This window comes from Mustela erminea, chromosome 4, assembly GCF_009829155.1.
Source record: "Mustela erminea isolate mMusErm1 chromosome 4, mMusErm1.Pri, whole genome shotgun sequence".
NCBI lineage: Eukaryota > Metazoa > Chordata > Mammalia > Carnivora > Mustelidae > Mustela > Mustela erminea.
Window position 1 is genome coordinate 24,122,495 of NC_045617.1, and position 20,486 is coordinate 24,142,980.

Sequence of the window (20,486 nt, forward strand, 5' to 3'; positions counted from 1 at the left end):
CTGAGCCACCCAGGCGCCCCTCTATTTAAGTTTTGAGGCCTAACTCAATGTCATCTCTTCCTTGAAGCCCTCTGATGTTTTCTGACAAGAGAAATGCCTCTTTCCTGTAAACTCAGCAAATATTTTTATCAGTATACCTCTTGCAGTGTTTTGTCAGTTCCTTCCTTGGGTTTTTGCTACTTATTGAGATAGTATGTCCTCTTCATTAAATTGTAGGTGAATTTCCGGAGGTCATAGACTGTCTTAAACTCCCAACACTTATATTCCATGCACTGGCTAACAGTCCAGCTCTCTGGACGTTAAACGTTGAATGACTGAATTTCTTTTTTTTTTTTCCATGTTAATTAATTGCATTTATTATTATACAATATAGATTAGATAAGTAAAAATAAAATAAATGATTTTTTTTTTGTTAGTCCAGTGAATGAAACTAGTTTTATTTTTTCGTATCTTCTTTCAATCTTATCTTTCAACACAGTTAGTTTTTTTTTAAGGTTTTGTTTATTTATTTACTTGAGTGAGAGAGAGAGAGAGAGAGAGAGAGGAAAGTGAGCATGAGCAGGGCGGAGGGGGCAGAAGTAGACTCCTCACTGATCCCAGGACCCTGAGATCATGACCTGAGCAGAAGGCTTAACCAACTGAGCCACCTAGGCGCCTCCCTGAATTTCTTCTTTATAAGAATCTGCATATTTGAAGGTTAGAGGGTACATTCATTTTGGATTTAAAGAGATATTTTTACGTAGTGTATAGTTACTTCTGTGTATAATTGTTACCACCTTCAGGAATATCCCTTCTACCTCACCCTCTGGGCAAAGTCATGCCCTATTGTAACATGAAAGAGTGATACATCTTGATTAGAGATATCAGTATATTCCAGGAGACCTGGCACCTGAAGTGCATAGGTAATAGTGGGGAAACATAGTTTGAAATATACAGAGCCAGAAACAACTCTATGGAAAATTCTTCCACTCAGTAGGTGTTAAAATTGTAGGCAGAGGATTTGGTTCTCATTAAGCCTTATCAAAAAGGAAAATCTGTCTTGGTAGGAATATATTCAATATGCAATGTATACAATTATAAATGTACCATATAGTTTTAGAAAATCCTGATGGAAATCATGCAAATAGAGTTTATCATAATTCTTCCATTTGTAGTACACAAACCTATAGCAATTATAATTATTATAAATATTAACTATTTTTAGTAGACTTCGTTATTTTATTTTAGATCAGATTTAGGTTCACAACATAATGGGATGGAAGATACAGAGATTTCTCATATAATTTCTGCCCCACTCATGCATAGCCTCTCACATTATCAGTGTTCCCCATAGAGTGGTACCTTTGTCACAACGGATGACCCTACATTGACACATCGTTATTGCCCAAAGTCCATAGCAAATATTAACTTTTGAACCTAATTTTATAATCATAATTTTATATTCTTTTTCCTAATTACGATCTCCCCATTTTATATGCTTTAGGACCCACAAATATTTGCTTTTCAACCAGATGATTTAAGTTTTTCCTGAAGTTCTAATCTCTACTGAGAATTTTTTTCCTTCTTAATCAAATACATACATTTGAAATTTGCCCAAAGTGAACTCTTCTGTTTATGTATGGCCATTCTTCCAAGATGTATTTCCATCTCGGTGGGAAATCTCATCAAGAACTGTTTTACGCCTTAGAGGGCAATGTCAATCATTATTATTATTTTTTAAATCAAGCAAATTTGGGTATGTTGGTAATTAATTCACAAAAGAATGACCTGAGTTTCTTGAGACATCATTGACAACTGGTTTTAGTAAAATAAATTCTCAGTTTTGTAATCACAAAAGTAGGGATGGAATAAGGACAATGTTGACAAGTCCAACGTACTCATGAAGAAAGAACCGGAATACAGACCTACTCCCAGTACTTATGAAAGGCCACTGCCCTTAATTCCTCTTTTAAAATTATTTTCATGGGGCACCTGGGTGGCTCAGTGGGTTAAGCATCTGCCTTCTGCTCAGGTCATGGTCCTGGAGTCCTGGGATCAAGCCCCAGGTCTGGCTCCCTGCTCAGTGGGGAGTGTGCTTCTCCCTCTGCCCCTCTCCATTGCTCATGCTCTCTCTCACTCATGCTTTCTCTCCCTCGAATAAATAAATAAAATCTTTTTCAAACTTTGTTTTCATGGTTCTGGAGTTGAGAATAATCAAGTCCCAACATCTTTCCAACCCATACCTCCCCTCATATTCTCTCCAAGTGTAAGACTGGGGTTTCATTGCATCCTGAGGTCCTTATAGGGGTAGGGAATGAAAGAATTAAAATGGTTTGATGCCTTTTATCTAGTCAAAGTTCCAACATGTAGGTCATGATCTGAAATTTTAACTGTAATAATGTCGTGGAAGCTTTTTGTAAATCATAAGTCTTGTACAGATTTTACTTTGTTGATTACAAAGTTTAATGTAATGTTTAATGATTTGTCATTACTATGGGGGGAACTCTTCATCTCTGTTAAGGACAAATAAAAAAGAATTAGTTAATTTGTTTTAGAAGAGATTTAGCTCTTTTAAAAATTTTTATTTGTTTTAGAGAGAGAGCATGTGTGCAGGGGGAGGGGCAGAGGGAGAGAATCTGAAGCAGACTCTCCACTGAGCATCGAGCCCCATTTGGGGCTCAATCTCATGACCCTGAGATCGTGAGCTGAAATCATGAGCTGAAATCGAGTCTGACACTTAACAGACTGAGCCACTTAGGCACCTGAGATTTAGCTCTTAATGAAGGAAAATCTTAAGTCTGAAATGAAGTAATAAGGGGTTTAATATTAAGGATATTTTCGAGGCTTTGACAGTGAAGGTTTTTGTAGGGTGAGGGGAGGGATAAAATACTAGAAATAATTGCATGTCCCTGCCTAATTAATTCGGGTCTTTCCAGTCTCTTTGAGGCTAATTCCATTAACTGGGAAATTAAATAATATTGATTATGGCCACACAAATGTATTTTGCTACATATAAATGTAAGTCAACACCCGCAGTATGGGGATGATTTGGAATGAAGGACAGAATCGCTCTAAGAAAAGAGTAAATTATTAAGAAGAACCTAAAAACAGTCAGGCTTTCTATACTTAACAGGAATGATCTACCTAGCAACTGTAATGAAGATGATTAAAACCTTAAAGACACATAGACAATACAAAAATGCCCTTTAAGACATGCTGTTAGATTAAGAACAAAATGTGTTTGTAGATCTAGTTCTACCATATTCACTTACTATTACTAAATATTTCATTAAAAGGATCTCTTGAAAGAAACTATTGTGTTAATTTAAAAATATCGCTGAATCAGAAATTGTGATTAATTAAAGGTATGGTTCAGATTTGCTTTGAGAATATTTGGGTGATCTGAGTTTATTTATGTGCAGTAACATTAAGTTCTAGGATAAAATTTCTTTCTAACCTTAAAAATAGAAGATACCTGTGAAAAGAGAGGAGCCAAAATACAGACCTGCTCCCAATATGAAAGGACAAACTATAGCCCTCAATCCCTCTTTAAATTTGTTTTCATAATTTCAGAATTGAGCCTAATCAAGCCCTAATATCTTTCCGACAGCTCCTTTTACATTCTTTTTTAAAAATTTTTTTTCCTTTCACATTCTTTAATCTGCTTAAAAAAATCATATTTTAGATTGCTCTAGAATTTAGCAAGTAAATATGATTTGTTCAAAATATTTCATGGTTCATAAGCCCCTCTTATGCATGATCCCAAAGCTGCAGTGAAAAGATTATTCCTGCAGGAAAAAAGTCAGAAGAATAATTATCAATAATTTATATTGTCACAAGGTTATAAAACTGATGTATTATCTTTGCACAAATGCTGAGTAAATGTATAATCAGAGTAATAAAAAAATAACCTGTTCAGCATTGTTAAAACCTGGGACAACTTAATAACAAATTCAACATAAACAAAAGAAACTTCAGCAACCGACCCACTTCAGCTGAGCCAATTTTATGGCTAATTTGTTTCTGGAACAAGGCAAATTGTTCTCTGCATATCTGCGATGGGGTAATCAGACTGCCATGCTGACTTCATAGTTCAAGCCTCTTCCCCTCACTTCTCTTTTATTTTTTCACCTCTAATACAGCTTTTGAAAACTTCACATTAGAAAAAAGTAGGGAGGGAAATGCAGAGAACACGATTTTTAAAAATGTTCTTTCAAAATGGGTAGGACACTTGAAAGTGAAGAGACAATACATGTGAAAATAATCCATTATGAAGAAAAGCTTTACCGATTAAGATCAATGCTAGTTTTGAGGACACAAAATAAATGACACGTGACCAGATTTCTCTTCCAACAACGGAAGGCATATTGAAAGGAAGTTAGTAAATAGACTGTAGTCTTAAAACATGTTTTAAAAACTAGTGTAATGTGTGGTATTGGCTTATTACATTTTTCTAAGCATTTTCACTGTAATTCCCTTTAATCTTCACAACCACTCTGTGAGTTAGGTCGGGTGGGTCTTTCCTTTTGATCCAGAGGGGGGAGATGGAGACACGGGGATAGACGTCAGGCAGGGCTGTGGACCATGCGGGTCATTCCCAGATTAGGGCACCAGTTCTCTCTCTCCCAATTCACCTGACTCTGGCCCTTGGGACCTCAGACGCAGTCAAGTGAGAGGTTCCTGCTTCCCAAGCCCATCCATTTCAGAACACAGATCATGCCCACACCTTGCAAGGAGAGCCAGCTGCTCTGAGGGAAATGTTAAGGTCCATGACGAGGTGGTGGCTAAGGGCACTGGCTTTGTGGCGTCGAAGTGATCTGAGTTGGAATCCCCAGACCTTTCTTCACTGTGCATGACTTTAGCCAACCTGAGCCTCAATTTCCTCATCTGGAGAGAGAGCATGCTTTGATTTATTCCAAGGGGTTTACTGATGATTAAATGATAATAAAGCAATAAAGGTCTTAGCCTACGGCCTGGGTTGAAGAAAACGCTGGTGATCTGGGACGGGGTAGATCACCATCTCTATCCGATTGCGGAATCTGCATCTGCAAAATGGGCGCAGCGTAGATCGCAGTCTTTTGGTAGCAAACACTACTTTGGAAACAAACCACAACAACTCCCTCCTCCCCCAAACTCCTGTCCGCCCAATTCTGAATGACCCTTGTTTTCAAAATGTGGGGACTGGAAGAACGGATCTGGAACCTAAAGAAATGTTATTATCAACCAGGGAATTTATATATAAGCGAGAGGGCGGAAAGGGTGAGGTAAGGATGAGAGAAGGGAAAGACAACGCAGCCTCAGCTCTGCTCAGAAAAGCTGCGGTTCCAGGAGCATCCAGGTAAACCACGCACACCCACTCTCCCACGGGTCTTTGCTGGGACCCCCTAAAATGAAGCCCCGAAATCCCTGTTGGGACTCTGGGAAAGGAGGGGGAGGAGAAAAGGCGGGGAGAACCGGAGAACGCTATGGCTGGGGGCGGGGCTCTAGGGGGAGGATCTATAGGAGTGCGAGGGGGAGGGACTATAGCTTGGGGGCGGGATCAAGGGCGGGACCTCGCCGAGTTCCACGGCTGCGCGCGCCACGTCTGCCTTAGCGAGAGTGTTGGGGAGAGGCAAAGGGAGGGAAAAACCGAGCGGGGCGGGAACTGTCTCTTCTCGCGAGAGCTGGCGACGGCAGCGGCGGTGGCGGCGGCGTGTCCGTGAGAGTAGCGTGGGGGCGGGGAGGAGAGGCGGCGGCAGCGTCCGAGCTACGCCACACAGGGCCGGGGTGCTGGGTGCTGGAGCGCAGAGCGGGGTCGTGGCGGCGGTGGTAAGAGGAGAGAGGCGGAGGGGGGGGTGCCATGGCGGGACAGCAGTTCCAGTACGATGACAGCGGGAACACCTTCTTCTACTTCCTCACCTCCTTCGTGGGGCTCATCGTGATCCCGGCCACATACTACCTCTGGCCCCGAGACCAGAATGCCGGTGAGTGCTGCCGGCAGCTGCCCGCGGACCAGTGCAGGCCCCGCCAGCCCCTCCGGGCCGCGCCGCCCCCGCCCAGCCCAACCCAGCCCCCCAGCGTCGGGGTGATCCAGCCAGCCGGCCGGCCGAGCTTCGCGTCCGAGGCGTCCGCCGCTGGCGGGGCCCGGGCTCGGCGGTGTTTCCCTCGGTTCCTCTCGGGGCCCCTCTCCATCCCCGTTTCATTGTCTTTTCAGGAGTTTCGCCTCGCTCCCTCTCACCCATTGTTCTGGGCGCTCCTTGCAGCCTCCTCCTGCCTCTTTGTCTTCTCTGCCTCTGATTTTATTGGTTATTTTTCTATATGGAGGGAGCAGGATGGGATGGGGAGGATGGGGATTGGGAGGTGAGAGAAGAGTTGGCAAAGGAGGAAGCCGAACGTGCAGGCGCTACTGTGAGCCCCTTAGCCACGGTCCTCTTCCCTCACACCCCCGTTTCCCTGTTGCAGCTGTCGTTACAGATGTTTTGGGCACCGTCTGAGCCGGGTGGCATGCTTCGGACTCCCAGCTGAGCTCACCAGCCGCCCCTCCCCCGTCCCCGTCCCCTGTTGCTTTTTCATTTGTTCACGAACACTGTGGGGTTGGAAGCAGTGCCGTTATTCCCCTTAGCAAAAATAGGCTGTTCTCTATTTCCTTTTCTTTGGAGTTTCCTGTTTATGGCGGAAAAAGTGCAAGTATGAAGGATTAAGTCGAGTAGGTAGTTGTGAGGTAGCTGGTCCATTCGCTTTTAGTTCTAAATCTTTTCTCATTAAACACATGGGATTAGAGCACCAAATAACATAGATTCAGTTCGAGGCATTTTATGTTGCGCTGTCCGAGGATATATGACAAGTGGTAATCTTAAAGCTAAGGGAACTGCCAGGCCCTAATAGCTTATTTAACAGTAACCAGGAGGTTTTGAGTGTTAACATTTAGGGAAAGCTTTCTGTTTCACAGGAGGTATGCTAACTTGATTAAACATCATCTTTGAAGTTGGGTGTGGTGGGAAGTCTAGGTTGTCCAGGTTAGATACTCTGTTTGGGGAGATTGTTAACAGGGAGGCATTGAATCAGCTCAGAACTTGTTATGCTTTAAGACTGGCTCAGAAATTCTGTAAAATTCTCGAGTTATATAATGGAATTAAATTGAATTTAGCATAAGTAACAAAGGATTCCTTTTTTTTTTTTTTAAAGTACATAGGATTGTAAGTTTAAATATCCAGTAGGTGCAGAAATCTGCCCAAAGTGGCCAGTTTTCTTATTCAGTGGATAGTTTGTGAAAATTGGATTTTGGACTCTTGTGCCTTCTTTTCCTAAGTGCATTTAAATTGGTTTCTCTGGACAGTGGTTGTAGATAGATGATTAAGTCTTAATATTGTAAAGGTTTCCCTTATCTGCAAAACCTAGGCCATTCTAATAATTTTGAGTTAAAAATGCACTTTTTAGTAAAGTAGTTTATTTGCACTTAACCCTTTGTGTGTGCATCTGGTTGTGTGGAAGACTAAAGGGTATTGGGGGAGCAGGTAGGTTTTGTTAGAATGTGTTTCTAGAAGCCATTTCAGAAATTAGTCATTTTAACCTACATTGGGATTTTGAACTTTGAAAGTTCTATTTTGTGGTGGGTTTTGGATTATAAAATTTGCCTGATAACTTATCAGCAAGTTATACTTGAGCTCCTTCAGCATATAGTCCATCTTTGGAAAAGTTGTAGGGAATTAATAGTGACTGTAAGTTATGGCCTTCAAATATCACTTTATTTAATCCTCTTAAAACACACCGAAGTGTAGGTACTATTATTATTATCTCTATCCTTATGTGAAGAAACTCGAGTTCAGAGAGCATTCTCTAACTTTCTCCTTCGTGGGGGAGCCTGATCTGCTTAGCTTTAAGGTCTTGTATTGTCTCCTTATTGCTAGATAGAAAGGTGCTGATTTGCCCCTACTTTACATCTGGCTTCAGGCTTGCCTTAGTAAATGTGTACGTGTTAATGTATTTGTTTGGTTTTGCTCACAATTGCGCTGTGAAAATTAAGGTGAACACTTAAATGCTATTCTAATCATCATGAAATTGGTGGACACCACTTGGACTATTTTTGCGTATCTATCATAAATGAGTTGTTTTTTTAGGATTACAGTGCTATTAAAAGGATTTTTTGTCATAATGACTTCTTTCTGAAGTTGAGTTTGCAATGTCTTAAATATCAGAGAGAAATCTTAAAATTAATAGGTTCACCCAAAGCTCTGAAAAAGAATTTTTTTCAGGTGTTTGCAGCAAAATCGTATAGTGACTTGTATCAACAGGAGGCTACTTAAAATCTTGATTCTTCTTACTTAGAAAATAGTTATTAATATGGCTGTTAATTTGGAATATTAATTTGTTTGATTATTGGTGCTGTTTTAGACCCTCAAGGGCTTGTAAAGGTGGAGACACTGTAATGTCTTTTTGAAATCTTAAAAATTCTGTAATATTTCTTCAAGGGTATTGAATAAAGGATGTGGACCTATAGTAGTGTTTTTGATTAACACAATGGGATATTTTAATATTTGATTTGAAACTCATTTTATTTCATTTTCCTATGAAACTGTAACCAAATACAAAAATGTAGGCATAGGAGTTTGGATTTCAGAGTTCTTATGGCAGTCTTGACTTTTTAGAGATACTCTCTGCAGGAAAGCACGAAAAGGGTTTTTTGCTAGTAAGTATACATTTTTGAAGTTCAGTGTAAGCAATCTTTGTGTAGTTTTTTAAAATGGTGATATATGTGGTTTTTTTTCTTCTTTTTAGATTTTATTTATTTATTTGACAAAGACACAGCAAGAGAGGTAACACAAGCAGGGGGAATGAGAGAGAGAAGCAGGCTTCTCATTGAGCAGGAAGCCCAATGCGGGGCTTGATGTGGGGCTCTATGTAGGGCTCCATGGGGTGCTCAGTCCCAGGGCCCTGGAATTATGACCTGAGCCCAAGGTGGACACTTAATGATTCAGTCACCCAGGCAGGTGCTCCTCATGTGGGTCTTTTAGTTTCAAGGTTTAGTTATTTCAGTGTTGTTCTTCTAGAATTATTGGGCTCTTGAGTCCGTTAGAAAGCATGGAACCATTTCACAGATGGTAAAATCTAGGGTTTGAGAAAGAGAAGTAGCTTGGTCATTCATATTTGATATGTTAATTGAAGTTACTCTATTATCCCGAACACTAATGGAATCATTTTGCCTAGATTTTTGTCTAATCTACCTGGCCAAGTGCACTTAAAATTAATACCCCTTTTAGTAGTTGAGGGGCCCTATTTATCTTACTCTCCTGGTTGTTTGCAAATTGGCTGAATAAGTTGACTGAATACTTTTTCAGACCATTATGGACAAAAGCTCTGGATGAGGTAATAACAGAGGGTTTAGATTTCTTTAAAACTGTGGTTCTCAACCCTGGCTCCACATTAGAATCACTTGGGGAGCTTTCAGAAACGCTTTTACCCACCCTCCAGATATTCTGAGTTATTTGGTCTGGAGTGGGTGCCATGTGTGTTTTTTTTAAAAGATTATTTATTTATTTATTTGATAGAGAAATCACAAGTAGGCAGAAGTAGGAAGAGAGGCAGGCAGATAGAGAGGGAGAAGCAGGCTCCCTGCTGAGCAGAGAGCCTGATGTGGGGCTTGATCCCAGGACCCTGGGATCATGACCTGAGCCGAAGGCAGGGGCTTAACCCACGGAGCCACCCAGGTGTTCCCATGTATTGGTTTTTTAAAAGGTACGTATGTGACTATAGATTGTAGCTAGCAAAGAGAACTCCCTTGGTAGTGGTCTTTTGCTGGAGTTGTCATTTTGGGAGATGGTGAATTTTTATATGTGCTCTTTCCTAAAAACAAAAATCACTAATGCCTTAGCCTTTTTGTTTAATATAGTTAAGAAGCACTTACTGTAGAACAGTTCTCTAAAGTTCTTGTAGTTGAAAGCCGAATATATTTGTTAAAACAACGTTAATAATGTAAGTTTACAATGGTATTGGACAAGAGAAAACTGCTTGTAATTATTAGAATTTCAAATAATCAAGAACATGCTTTTATTTGTTCCATAGGTGAAGGTCTATTGATCCTTTGAATTGAGATAAATTATATCATTACTTTTTCCAACTTTTTGTTTTTTTAACTCCTTAACCTTATTTTTTTTGAACTTCTTTGACCTTACCCCTTATTTTACTTTTTCAAAACTGCCTGGTTTTGAAACCTGTCTAGATGTGCTGCTTTACTAACAGTGTGATCGTAGGTGGGTTATTTAACTTCTGTGTTTTTGGTTTACTCATATATAAAATAGAGACAATGGGTTATTTGTTTAATAGAATTAAAATGAGGATTAAACAAATAGTTATACTATACTCAGGTTTTTTTCCCCATGGTTTGAAAGAATTTATGAAACTTAAAAAAAAAAGTTACATTTCTTTATTCTTTGCTTGTTCCCCTCTCAAACATTGATTCAGCTGTCCCCCTCTCAGTGATTCAGCTCCTTGACTGGGGAATGTGAGTAGGAGTCCACTTGTAGTGCTCAGTAGTGTGGTAAGAAAACTCTGAATTTGGGAGTCAGAAGTTTTGGTTTTAAGTTCCAGCCTAGTCCCTATTTTGTTATTTCTGAATTCAGTCTCATTTTCTACAAATAATAATAATAATGATATGGCCTGTAAGAAGTGATTATGGATAAATGTTATCTAAACGTGCTTGCAGGGGCGCCTGCTGGCTCAGTGGGTTAAAGCCTCTGACTTTGGCTCAGGTCATGGGGATCGAGCCCCGCATCAGGCTCTGCTCAGCAGGGAGCCTGCTTCCCCCTCTCTCTCTGCCTGCTTCTCTGCCTACATGTGATCTCTGTCAAATAAATAAATAAAATCTTAAAAAAAAAAAAACCTTGCAAAATCAAACACACTGTAGAAATTCCTTCATTTAGTAGATGTTTATAGAGCATGAATTTTGTCCTAGATGCTGCTTCTAGGTGATGGATCAGACTTTTCAGTGCATATAACATTTTTCCTAATAAGTTGTGTATACATAGTACAGAAAAGCACACACAAACACACACAAAACAGAACAAACATTACTTGTAATCCCATCACTCAAAGGTACTGAAACATTTTAGTTTCATTACCTCTCTTTTTTTCTTCCTATGGGGATGACTTTAGACATGGTCCTTCCTCTTGGTAGGTAAGGCCCTACACCCCACCTCCAGTTTGAGACAGATAATTATGATTCTCCTCATCTCAGATCTACTGCTGTCCGTTTGGATCTTTGCTAGCCCCAAAGTGGGTATGCTGAAAGCACTCAAAATAGCACTTTGAGCTAGACCCAGGTATTACCCAGTTTTATTAATGAGAAGACTTAAGTCCTAGAGAAGGTAACCAATTTACCTAAAGCCTTTAATTGGAAGATTGGGTGTTGGATCCAAACCTGTCTTAATGCTAGAGTTTTTCTTCTTAACTATCACTCTTATACAGCCTCCTATAATTAATATAACACATTATAGTAAGTATTAAAATGGTAAGTGGAAAGTGCTATGGCAAGGAATGAATAATTTTGTTTGGGGATTTGGTGTTTCATGCAGAGAAGATGATTTGCGATAGGTCATAAAAGGTAAGTGGGGAAGTATATTCCTTATGTAGGAGAAAGTAGACGGAAAAGCATGGAGATGTTCAATAAATGGTAAAGATTGAATATGCACTTAGAAGTAAACCGGCCATTTTAGGAAATTTATACTTTGTTTTGTAAGTTATTGGGTAAACAGTGGAAGGTTCTAAGTAGTTAATGACATGGTCAGATTTGCCATTTTAGGAAGCTTATATTTTATCTTGTAAGATTAGGTAAACAGTGGAGTTTTTAAAGTAGGGTAATGACTTGGTTAGTTTTGCTTTTGTGGAACATTATGTGGAGAGTGATTTGTGGGAGGTGGTGGTTGCTGGGTAGGGAAAAACTGGGTGGAGAAGGAGGACTCCTTTTCAGAGGCTTATTAGTCTGTTGAAATGCGGGGAATGGGCAGATTAGAAAAGGCTAAGACAGTTTGGACTATTTATATAGAATATAAAAGTACCTTGGAGGCAATGAGAGAGTGGAGTACAGATTTAAAATTTTCGCTTACTTCTGTCTTTGCTTATTTCTGTCTCTCTTAAAAGCTGTTCGGTGATTGGCCCAATAATAACCTACTTTTATCAGTTTTGGGATTGAGTGCATGGAAAAGGATGGGGATGATCATTTTTATTTAAAATAAAATATTGACTTTATCTATTGATTTATCTAGGTTTCTAATTACAATAGAGTTGATTATCTCAAGCTCTTATTGAGTGTATTTGAATAGAAAAGAACTGGCTAGTATCAGCGTTGTGTTCACAGGCTTATACTTTATGAATGTCCATATTTTATTTAGAGCATATAGTCTTCATAAGACTAGATCATAAGACTAGATCTTCATAAGACTAGATACTAGAGATCTGAGAAGTTTGAGTAATTTTTAAAAAAATTTTTAAGATTTTTTTTTTTTTTAATTTGAGAGAGAGAGATAGCAAGAGAGAGTACGAATGGGGGTGGGGGTTGAGGGGTGGGAGAGGGAGACACAGGGGCTCCATCCCATGACCCTGGGATCATGACTTAAGAGGAGGGCAGACACTTAACCACCTGGGCCACCCGGGTGCCCCAGTTGAGTCATTTTAAAGTCATTCTCCTCTGTGTTCTACCCTGACAGAAAGGGTATCAGACATGCACTATATATGCGCTTAAGTCCTACACAGTAGAGGGGACCAGCAGGCACCTTGGCAGTATGAATTATGGTACATTTAGGCTTTGTAGATGTGGTGACAAACACTGGATTAGTAAATGCATTTTGTAAAATAGTTTTTATTTAAGTCTTTTTTTTTTTAAGATTTTATTTATTTATTGACAGAGATCACCATTAGAGGGTGGGGGGAAGAAGGCTCCCTGCTGAGCAGAGAGCCTGATGAGGGGCTCCATCCCAGGACCTTGAGATCATGACCTGAGCACCGCAGGCACCCCTTGAAGGTCATTTTGCATACTTGCTTGACTTTGGAAGAACCTGAAAAAACAAAGATAGGCTTATTTTCATTTTCTCAGATGTTTGTTCCCTTAGTCATACATTTTATTTAGACATAGAGGAGGTCACAACAAATATATCTATATTGTACTTGGACTTCCTTTTAAAGAATGTTTGCTATCATGAGATTATTGGTAAGAAATGTTGCACCATCTCACCATCACATTGTTTTCTTTGAAAAGTGTTGTTGGTTATTAATTCTCTTAAAAAGATGTTCCTTACATTTTGAAAATTGCATTTGAGAATTGATTTTTGAGAATTGGATTTTCTCATAGATTCCAGATTTTTTTGGCTTTAGGTTTTTTGCTTGTTTAGTTAAATCTAATAGTTGTTGATTGAGCCTTCATTGTTTGCCTATACTAGGAGGGCAGAAGATAGGAATATGAATGCAGTGTAAATCTTGTTTACAAGACTTTTTTTTTAAGATTTTATTTATTTATTTGACAGAGGGAGATCACAAGTAGGCAGAGAGGCAGGCAGAGAGAGAGGAAGCAGGTTCCCTGCTGAGTGGAAAGCCCGATGTGGGACTCGATCCCAGGACCCTGAGGTCACGACCTGAGCCGAAGGCAGAGGCTCAACCCACTGAGCCACCCAGACACCCAAGACTTTGTTTTGATAGAGTTTGTAGTCTAGGTAGGGCGGGAGGATTAGGATTAGATAAATACATGAATTATTTTATCCAGAGCACAACAAAAGAAATGTAAGAAAAGTGAAAACAAGTGCTATTCAAATTAGCTAGATAAAGTATTTGTGTCTAATTGGGAATGATATTGGCGATCAAGAGGTATTTTGTCTAAATAGTTAAAGGATAAGAAAGATTTAATGGGTGGAATGGTGGGGATGGGTAGTGTGAAGAAGAAATTACATGAGGGGGGCACCAGGCTGGCTTACCTGGTGGAGCTGTGACTCTTGATCTCTGGGTCATGAGTTTGCAGCCCACGTTAGGTGTACAGATTACTTAAAAATAAAATCTTTAATTAAAAAAAGTCACATGAAGAAAAGTACAGAGACTGGAAAGCATGGAATATATTCAAAGTACAGATCCACTGAAGCAGAATTCATTCAGTGAGTAAGTGAGAAAAGGTTAGAAAAGTTAATTGAAGTCAGGTGGTGGAGAATCTTATATACCTAGCTGAAGAGTGTGTGATTTGGTTGACAGTATGTCATTTTTGGACGTTTTAGAACATATTTTAACAGTTGTGCCGTATATGAATTAATGTAATAGCATCTCATAGAATGAGAAAGAACAGAGGTCATGATCCTGGGGTCCCAGGATGGAGTCCCTTGTCGGGCTCCCTGCTCAGCAGGGGGTCTGCTTCTCCTTCTGATCTTCCCCCTCTTGTGGTCACTCTCTCTCTCAAGTAAATAAATAAAATCTTGGAAAAAGGCGATAATGAGGGTTTGAGCAGTGGTGGTGGCAATAGGAAGATAATTGACATACTTGAGATATTACTGATGTGGAATCTTTTTTTTTTTAAATTATGTTGGTAAAGTATATATAATGTAAAGTTTATAGTTTTAGCCATTTTAGATGAATAATTCAATAACAATTGCATTTACAATGTTGTGCAGCCATCACTGCTATTTACAATGTTTTTCATCACCCCAAACAAACTCTACCTATTGAGCAATAACTCCCCCCCTTTTTTTTAAATCTAAAAAAAATTTTTTTTAAAGATTTTGTTTATTTGACAGAGAGGATAGTGAGAGGGAGCTGAGCAGGGAACTTGACACCGGGCTCGATCCCAGGACTCTGGGATCATGACCTGAGTGGAAGGCATATGCTTAACAACTGAGCCACTCAGGCGCCCTGTAACTCCCCATTCTTTCTTTCCTCCAGCCCCTGAAAAACTCTTATTCTTTATACATTTGCCTATTCTAGGTATTTTGTATAAGTGGAATCATACAATACTTGTCCTTTTGTGTCTAGCTTATTGCATTTGGCATAATGTTTTCAGGAGTCATCCATGTTGTAGTATGTATCTGAACTTCATTTTTATGGCTGAATAATATTCCATTGTATGACTGTGCCACATTTTATTCACCTGTTGATGAACACTTGGATTGTTTCCCCTCTTTGCCTATTGTGAATAATGCTGTAGTGAACATTGCCATAGTATCTGTTTAAGTCCTTGTTTTCAGTTCTTTTGGGTATTTTCCTAGGAGCAGAATTGGCAGGTCATATGGTCCTTAGCTTTTTGAACTGTTTGCCACAGTAGCGGCAACATTTACATTTCTACCAGCACTATACATGGGTTCCAATTTCTGCATATCCTCTTCAACACTTATTTTTCATTTTTTAAGAATTATAGCCATTGTAATAGATATGATGAAATGGTATTTCACTATGGTTTTGATTTGCATTTCCTAGAGGATAATGATGTTGAGTAATCATTACTTTTGTCTGTTGGCCATTTGTGTATGTTCTTTGGAGAAATATCCATTCAAATCCTTTGCCCATTTTTAAATAGAGTTGTTAATCTATTTTTGTTGACTTGTAGGTATTCTTCATATATTCTGGATATGATCCCTTATTAGATAAATGGTTTGCAAATATTTTCTTCCATTCTGTAGATTGTCTTTACACTTTCTTTTTTTTTTTAATTTAATTTTAGTTATTATTATTATTTTTTTTATTAGCATATAATGTATTATTAGCCCCAGGGGTACAGGTCTGTGAATCACCAGGTTTACACACTTCACAGCATTCACCATAGCACATACCTTCTCAATGTCTATAACCTCACCACCCTCTCCCTCCCCACCTTCCCCTGGCAACCCTCAGTTTGTTTTGTGAGATTAAGAGTCTCTTATGGTTTGTCTCCCTCCTGATCCCATCTTGTTTCATTTATTCTTTTCCCACCCCCCAAACCCCCAACGTTGCATCTCCACTTCCTCATATCAGGGAGATCATATGATAGTTCTTTCTCCAATTGACTTATTTCGCTAAGCATAATACCCTCTAGTTACATCCACGTCATCGCAAATGGCAAGATTTCATTTCTTTTGATGGCTGCATAGTGTTCCATTGTATATATATACACCACATCTTCTATCTTTTCATTTTCTTGATTATGTCCTTTGATGCACAAAAGTTTTTAACTTTGATGAAGTCCAAGTTATTTTACCTTTTATTGCTTTTGTTTTTGTTGTCATATCTAAGAATCTATTGGTGAATCCAAGGTCATGAAAATTTATCCCTATATTTTTTTGTAAGAGAATTACAGTTTAAGTGTTGTTATGTAAGTTCTTTATATTTTGGATAATAACCCCTTGTTGGATATATCATTTGCAGATGTCTCTTCCATTCAGTAAGTTGCATTTCCTTTTTGTTGGTTTTCTTTGCTCTTTAAAAGCTTTTTATTTTGGTGTAATCCCAATAATTTATTTTCAGTTTTGTTTTTCTTGTCCTCTATCTCTTCTTTAATGATTATTAGTTATTCCTTGTACCCTTTTTAACTGTAGGCAAGTTACTTAACCTCTCTGAGCCTCAATTTTTTTTTAAAGTATAATACGTACATACATATTCCCAGGACTGTTGGAATGTCTAAATGAGAAAATTCATGTATTTAACAAATACTTATTAGGCACCTACTATTTGCCAGTGTTAGGTAGTGGAATGTGGGGTGAACAATGTAGATGGGATCTCTATTCTCTTGAAGCTTACATCCTAGTGTGGGGGCGATGATCGACATGCTACATATAAATAATAAAATACTAGATAGTGCTATATACTGGGTAGAGAAGTAGGATCCTGAGAATGTTCCTTCAAGCCAAGTGATGTAAGGAAGCCAGTCATTCAGAAGTCTGAATTGTTCTTTTGGCCTATTACTGTGGATGAACAGTTGTGTGTGTACAAGAGCCTTCAAGGCAAAAACAAGTTGGGCATATTCCATGAACAGAGAAGACCAGAGTGGCGGGAGTTTGCCAGGTCAGGAGAATAATCTGGGATAAAGTCAGAGAGGGAGCTGGGATGCAAAGCATGTCTGTAAGCCAGGGTGAGAAGCTTGGAGTTTATTTAAAGTTCATTGGGGAGCTATTGAAGGTTTTTAAGCAGAGAAGTGACAAGATCTTGACTCAATATGCTCCTGTTTCTTAATGAGATGAAAATAGTTTTTTGGTCACTTTGCTTATGTATCCTTTTACAGATGATGTCTTTTCTACTTAAAATGTTTAATTAAAAATTTTTGTTTGCATATTTGAAAAGTCACATACTATAAAATAGCATACAGATTGTCCCAGGTTATAATGGTTCAACTTAAAATTTTTGGACTATAAAGTGTGAAATTGATACACACAGTGGATACTGTGCTTTGAATTTTGAATTTTGTCTTTTTCTGGGCTGATGATGTGTGGTACAGTACTCTTATGATGTGTGGCAGCAGTGAACCAGAGCCCTGCCTTGGCCCTGTGATTGTAAGGGTAAACAACCATTCCGTACTATACACACATTCTTTTTTTTTTTTTTTCTCCTTTCAGTACAGCATTTGATAAATTATCTAGGTTTCTTTGTCTGGTGTAGGTGGCAGATGAACCCAAGTTTCTGAAACCTTTCAATTTAGGTAACCTGTGATTGTGTGTGCTGGCAGTGGTGAGTCGTGTTTAGTCAATCCCCTTCTCTGTCCCAAATCCAGATGGTTGGTTCTGACCTCGCCTTGAGAATGACACATTTTGGCTACCTGTTCAGATTCAAGTTAAGATCATAACAGCAGCTTTAGTTTCTTTTAGTGTACTTTGAGATTAGGATGATTTAGGGAAGCTATGGTTTTGGTGGTCTAGAGCAGTGATTACCAGTTTTTCACTAACAAATTATCATTTTCATGCCTTTCCTCTTTTGCAGCATTCTGGGAACCAAGCCACACTATTATAGTAAAATGTGTTTTCCTATTTTTTAAAATTAATAAAAAAAAATTGTCCCAATGGTGAGTGAGCCAGCATCATCATGGTGAGGTAATATATTCTCAACCAACTGCAGAAAGACTTTGGGCAGCTAGAAAACTGATGTATAATGTCTTTTAGACTTTTTGGATTATTGAATATAACCTTTTGACTCTTGGTACTATTTTCTTGGACCCCTGAGGGATTTAGGAATAGTTTTAATAGCCACTGAATTTTGGAAAGAGAAATACAGTACTTTTTTCTTTTAAATACATGATGTCCTCTCTGTATCATTTAGCTTTATTAATTTAAGTTATCTGTATTATAAGGTATGTTCTACAATTTATTTCTCAGTGATTTTTAAAATTTTCAAAATATCAATGTATTTGTATATTTATTTGAACTGAAAAAATGGAGTCATACTATTTTTTTTTTTTTAACCAAGTTTGATTTGTCTAATTGATTTAACAGGGAGGGCTGCCTTTGCCAATTTAGTTATGTAGGGGATATTTTCTGTAAATTGAATATTCAAGGTAATCTACAGCTTCCAAGTTTTAACAAAATTTACTTAAATTAGAAGATAAAGCTATTTTGTCTAATATTGGCAAAATGTACTTTTCACTTTTAAAAATAAATTTTGGTATTTATGGGATATTTATAAGCTTATAAGTGACAACATAGCAGATATTTTAATCTAATTTTAATAATTTATCAACTTATAATATTTATGCTGTCTTGGTAGCACCAAAAAAAGTAGCATCAAATTAACATCTAAAAGTTTATAGATGTCAAACCCGAGTATGATGAACTTAACTATGTTCTTTGGCACTATGTGCTAAAGCATTTAGAGGTGAAGCATATTGATGTTTTGCAGTTTACAGGAAGATAGTTCAGATAAAAAGGAGTGGGAGGAGAAAAAGGAAACTAGAGGTAAGGCCGAGAGTTGCAAAATGTTAACATTTGGTGAATTTAGGTGAAGGGTATTGTTCATTGTAATATTCTTTCAACTGTTCTGAAGGTTTGAAGATTTGTTAGGAAAAAATAGTCACGGGGAAGAAAAAATTAATTTTAAGAGGTATTTGTCAGTATTATAAGAAATGACTTATCAGGATAAAAATATGCTACATTAGGATAGAATTATGTGGGGGAAGTAGAATAAAGGGTTGGTTTGTGCATGAAATTTTGCAAATGTATGATGGTGGCTATGTAATTGCTGAGGTATTTAGATTGCATTGGTGTGTTTAAAAGTTATGGAACTATTCTATTTTAAAATGTTAACTCCATGTCAAAAATGACATCTTTTGCAACTCTTCAGACTTCTTATAAAAAATTTGAGATGCCAAATTGGAAGTCTATAAGTAGATAATATGATTTTTAAAAATTCTTTTTGATAATCAGGCAAACAGGATTGAAAACTTCAGTTCTGGCTAGCATTCTTTCAGCTTTTTGGGTTCTAGGAATATGGTGCTAAGAGTTCACTGAGATATACTACACCCTGTCAGATCATTCTGGCATGGACAGATGGCTGTGACTATTTTAGCTAAGACATTGTATAGCTTATGAAGCACAGCCATAATAACCTTCCCCCAAACCTGTACTGTTTCCACAGACATAAAAACTTTTATGTCCAGCTGCTGAGAGCAATCATAATACGTTGTTACATTGTTTTTTAAACCACAGAGTTATGACTTTGTAGTTTCCCTTTTCTATTAAGTGTGGATGATTTCTTTAAAAACTACAAGTTAATGGTGTTATTAATATAATTTTTACCAGCTGTGACAACTAGAAGTTTATAAATGAACTTTTTTTTTTTTAACATTCTAAATATCTTGTAAAAAACGTACTGGAAGGACTTCACTTGTGGTATTTACTTTGACTTGAGGTCATTCATGTAGAGATTTGGAATGTGTGCCTTGAATATTCAGTTGTGCTGGAAATCTAAATGTCAGTGTGTTACTGTGTAAACCATAGCTTGTAGAACTTATTGATTGATTTCAGTGTTATCCTAAAAGATTAAGATCTTCTACATTTTGGACTGGAAGAGCGAGGCATAGAATGTACATGTACAGGTTGTGAAAAACTATGGGGCTGAAAACCATGTGTACTTTTTTTGGGTCAGAGACATTGGGAGAATATCATCCCTTTGAATCGATCAAGCCATCTGGTTGATGGAAAATTCAGCATTGTTTTTATAACCTTTTCAAACATTTCCTTCGTTTTAATAGTTGAAATGGGAGACTGTGGAGGCTTAATTTAATGAAATACAGATTTAAAAGTCACCAGTGATATTTTCAAAAGTGTCCATAACTTAACCATGAAAATAAAAATATTAACATTACCACTTCATTCTCAGACCCTATTTAAGTTTTGTCTCAGTGAAGTTCTTTATAGCAGAATATCCAGTTCAGAACTACACATGACATTTAATTAACATCTTTCTTTAATCTCCTTCAGTTTGGAACAGTTCTTCAGCTTTTTGACTTTGAAGATTATAGGCCAATTATTTTGTAGAATGAACCTGAATTTGGGTTGTCTGGTATTTTTTCATGATTAGATTCAGGTTATATATCTTAGGCAGGAATTTTC

At 38.0% G+C, this 20,486-nt stretch overlaps 1 protein-coding gene across 1 annotated transcript in view; it reads left to right on the forward strand.

Moving 5' to 3' along the window:
- Nucleotides 1-5,818: 5,818 nt before the first annotated feature.
- The window catches only part of SEC63 (SEC63 homolog, protein translocation regulator), a 71,747-nt gene continuing 57,079 nt past the window's right edge, over nucleotides 5,819-20,486 (forward strand). The window contains exon 1 of the mRNA XM_032338887.1: nucleotides 5,819-5,942. Within this exon, the coding sequence (XP_032194778.1) occupies nucleotides 5,819-5,942 (124 nt within the window). The remainder of the gene's footprint in view (nucleotides 5,943-20,486) is intronic.